The sequence below is a fragment of the Otolemur garnettii genome, unplaced genomic scaffold, assembly GCF_000181295.1.
Source record: "Otolemur garnettii isolate 467f Iridium unplaced genomic scaffold, OtoGar3 scaffold00140, whole genome shotgun sequence".
Lineage (NCBI taxonomy): Eukaryota > Metazoa > Chordata > Mammalia > Primates > Galagidae > Otolemur > Otolemur garnettii.
In genome coordinates, this window is record NW_003852535.1 from 3818655 (window position 1) to 3821265 (window position 2611).

Below are 2611 nucleotides of genomic sequence, written 5' to 3' on the forward strand. Positions count from 1 at the left end.
GGGATTTGAACCCGCCACCTTAGGTGTACGTGGCTGGCGCCTTAGCCGGTTGAGCTATAGGCGCCGAGCAAAGCCAGTAAATTTTAAATGAAAACATCCTTAGATCCTTTTAGGCTGGCAACCCTTCTCCTTATTGACGTCTTTGTATTTTTTTCTCTTCTCAGTACCTTTGTGTTGGATGAATTTAAGCGCAAGTACTCCAATGAGGACACAGTCTCTGTGGCACTGCCGTATTTTTGGGAGCACTTTGATAAGGATGGCTGGTCCCTGTGGTACTCTGAGTACCGCTTCCCAGAAGAGCTCACCCAGACCTTTATGAGTTGCAACCTCATCACTGGTAAGAAAGGGATGGGTCTAGAGGAAAAACAAGGTAGTGGGTGATGTGATTGCACAGACAATGAGTGTTCTCTCTTGCCCCTTTAGGAATGTTCCAGCGATTGGACAAGCTGAGGAAGAATGCCTTTGCCAGTGTTATCCTCTTTGGCACCAACAACAGCAGCTCCATTTCTGGAGTCTGGGTCTTCAGAGGCCAGGAGCTTGCCTTTCCGGTGAGGAAGGTGGAGGGGAAGGGTCTCCAGGGGGTGGATGAGGGTATAGGAAGTACAGTGTTTTAAGTTTGGGCCAGTGACTGTTCAGGAGAGCTTAGGAATGTGTGTAGAAATTATCTGTACCTGTTCACAGAAGTCCTGGGATCTAATGACATGTGTCTGAGCTGGAAGTAACACAGATATGGGATGGTATCCCATAACCTGACCACGTGCTTTGCTTGCTTTTCATTCCTCAGCTGAGTCCAGATTGGCAGGTGGACTACGAGTCATATACATGGCGGAAACTGGATCCTGGCAGTGAGGAGACTCAGACACTGGTTCGCGAGTACTTTTCCTGGGAGGGGGCCTTCCAGCATGTGGGCAAAGCCTTCAATCAGGGCAAGATCTTCAAGTGAACATCTCTTGCCATCGCCTAGCTGCCTGCACCTATCCTTCAGGGAGATGGGGGTCATTAAAGGAAACTGAACATTGAAACCTTTTCTGTCCTGCTTACTTTATAAGTGGTGGCTTCCTCAAAGGGGAGTAGATATGTCGAAACAAGATATTTTATATGTCTGCAGTACCTCGATTTGCAGGAGAGAAGACAGAAGAAAAGGAAGAGAGACCTGTCCTCCGTTTTGATTTTGCTGCCCTGCCTCCTGTGATGATGACTGTCTTCTAGCTGGAAAAGATTGGAAGCAGTTAGACTGGCTAGTGATAATGGGGTTTTGTAACTATCTTGATTCCTAGAGATCAGATTCCAGGTCCTAGTTGAAGGGAGAGAATAGTTGCTGATAATGGTAAGAGCAACCTATGTAGTGACAACTGCCCTATGGATTAGATACGTAACAGTTTTTAAGGGTTCATAGTTTAGGTTCCTCAAACAGACTGGGAGACCAGGCACATGTAAGGCAGAACAACATTGGCCTATTGGCCCTTACCTGGCTGCAGATCAGCTCTGGTGGTATCTACTTTCTAACAAAGAAATAGGGTTCAGAGATAGAGTAACTTGCCTGTGATCACATACCTTAAGTGGTAGAGGTAGAGTTTTGAGCACAGCTGGTGTCTTTTTTTTTTTTTTTTTGAGGCAAAATCTTACAGTTTTGTTTTGTTTTGTTTTGAGCCTCACTCAGTTGCCCTGGGGTAGAGTGCTGTGGTGCTATTACCTACAGCAACCTCAAACTCTTGGGTTTAAGAGATCCTCTTGTCTCAGCCTCCCGAATAGCTGGGACCACAGGCACCTGCCAGAACGCTCAACTATTTTTTAGAGATGGGGTCTCACTCTGGCTCAGGCTAGTCTCTAACCTGTGAGCTCAGGCAGTCCACCCAGCTCGGCCTCCCAGAATGCTAGGGTTACAGGTATGAGCCACTGTGCCTGGCCAAGGTTGTACTGTGTTGCCAGGGCTAAAGTGCAGTGTTATCATCAAAGCTCACTGTAGTCTTGCACTCCTGAGTTCAAATGATCCTTTTGCCTCAGCCTCCCAAGTAGCTGGAACAACAGGTTTGTGCCACTAGCACCCAGTATCACTGCTTAAAGCTTGTACTTACACCCTGCTATCTCCTAGAATACACAGTGGTCATAATTGCCATCTAGTACCCTGCTCAGACTCATGGTTACTATTTTTTTCCCATTGAGCTTTTGTTTTTTTTTTGGCTGAGGCTGGGTTTGAACCCACCACCTCTGGCATATAGGGCCGACACCTTACTCCTTTGAGCCACAGGCACTGCCCTTATTATTTTTTTTTTTAGAGACAAGAGTCACTTTGTCACCCTTCGTGGAGTGCTGTGGTGTCACAGCTCATAGCAATCTCCAACTCCTGGGCTTAGGTGATTCTCTTGCCTTAGCCTCCTAAGTAGCTGGGACCACACATGCCTGCCACAACACCTAGCTTTTTTTTGTTGCAGTTTGGCCAGGGCTGGGTTTGAACCTGCCATCCTCAGTATATGGGGCCAGTGCCCCACTCACTAAACCACAGGCGTTGCCCCAAGCTTAATTTTTTTTTTTTTTTTGAGACAGAGCCTCAAGCTGTCCCCCTGGGTAGAGTGCCGTGGCATTACAGCTCACAGCAACTTCCAACTCCTGG

At 47.3% G+C, this 2611-nt stretch overlaps 1 protein-coding gene across 1 annotated transcript in view; it reads left to right on the forward strand.

Annotated features, from left to right (window-relative positions):
• Window positions 1-1022, forward strand: part of EEF1G (eukaryotic translation elongation factor 1 gamma) — a 15692-nt gene extending 14670 nt beyond the window's left edge. Inside the window, exons 7-9 of the mRNA XM_023518436.1 lie at window positions 165-337; window positions 424-548; window positions 785-1022. Of these exons, the coding sequence (XP_023374204.1) occupies window positions 165-337; window positions 424-548; window positions 785-943 (457 nt within the window). The 3' untranslated portion in view covers window positions 944-1022. The remainder of the gene's footprint in view (window positions 1-164; window positions 338-423; window positions 549-784) is intronic.
• Window positions 1023-2611: the final 1589 nt, after the last annotated feature.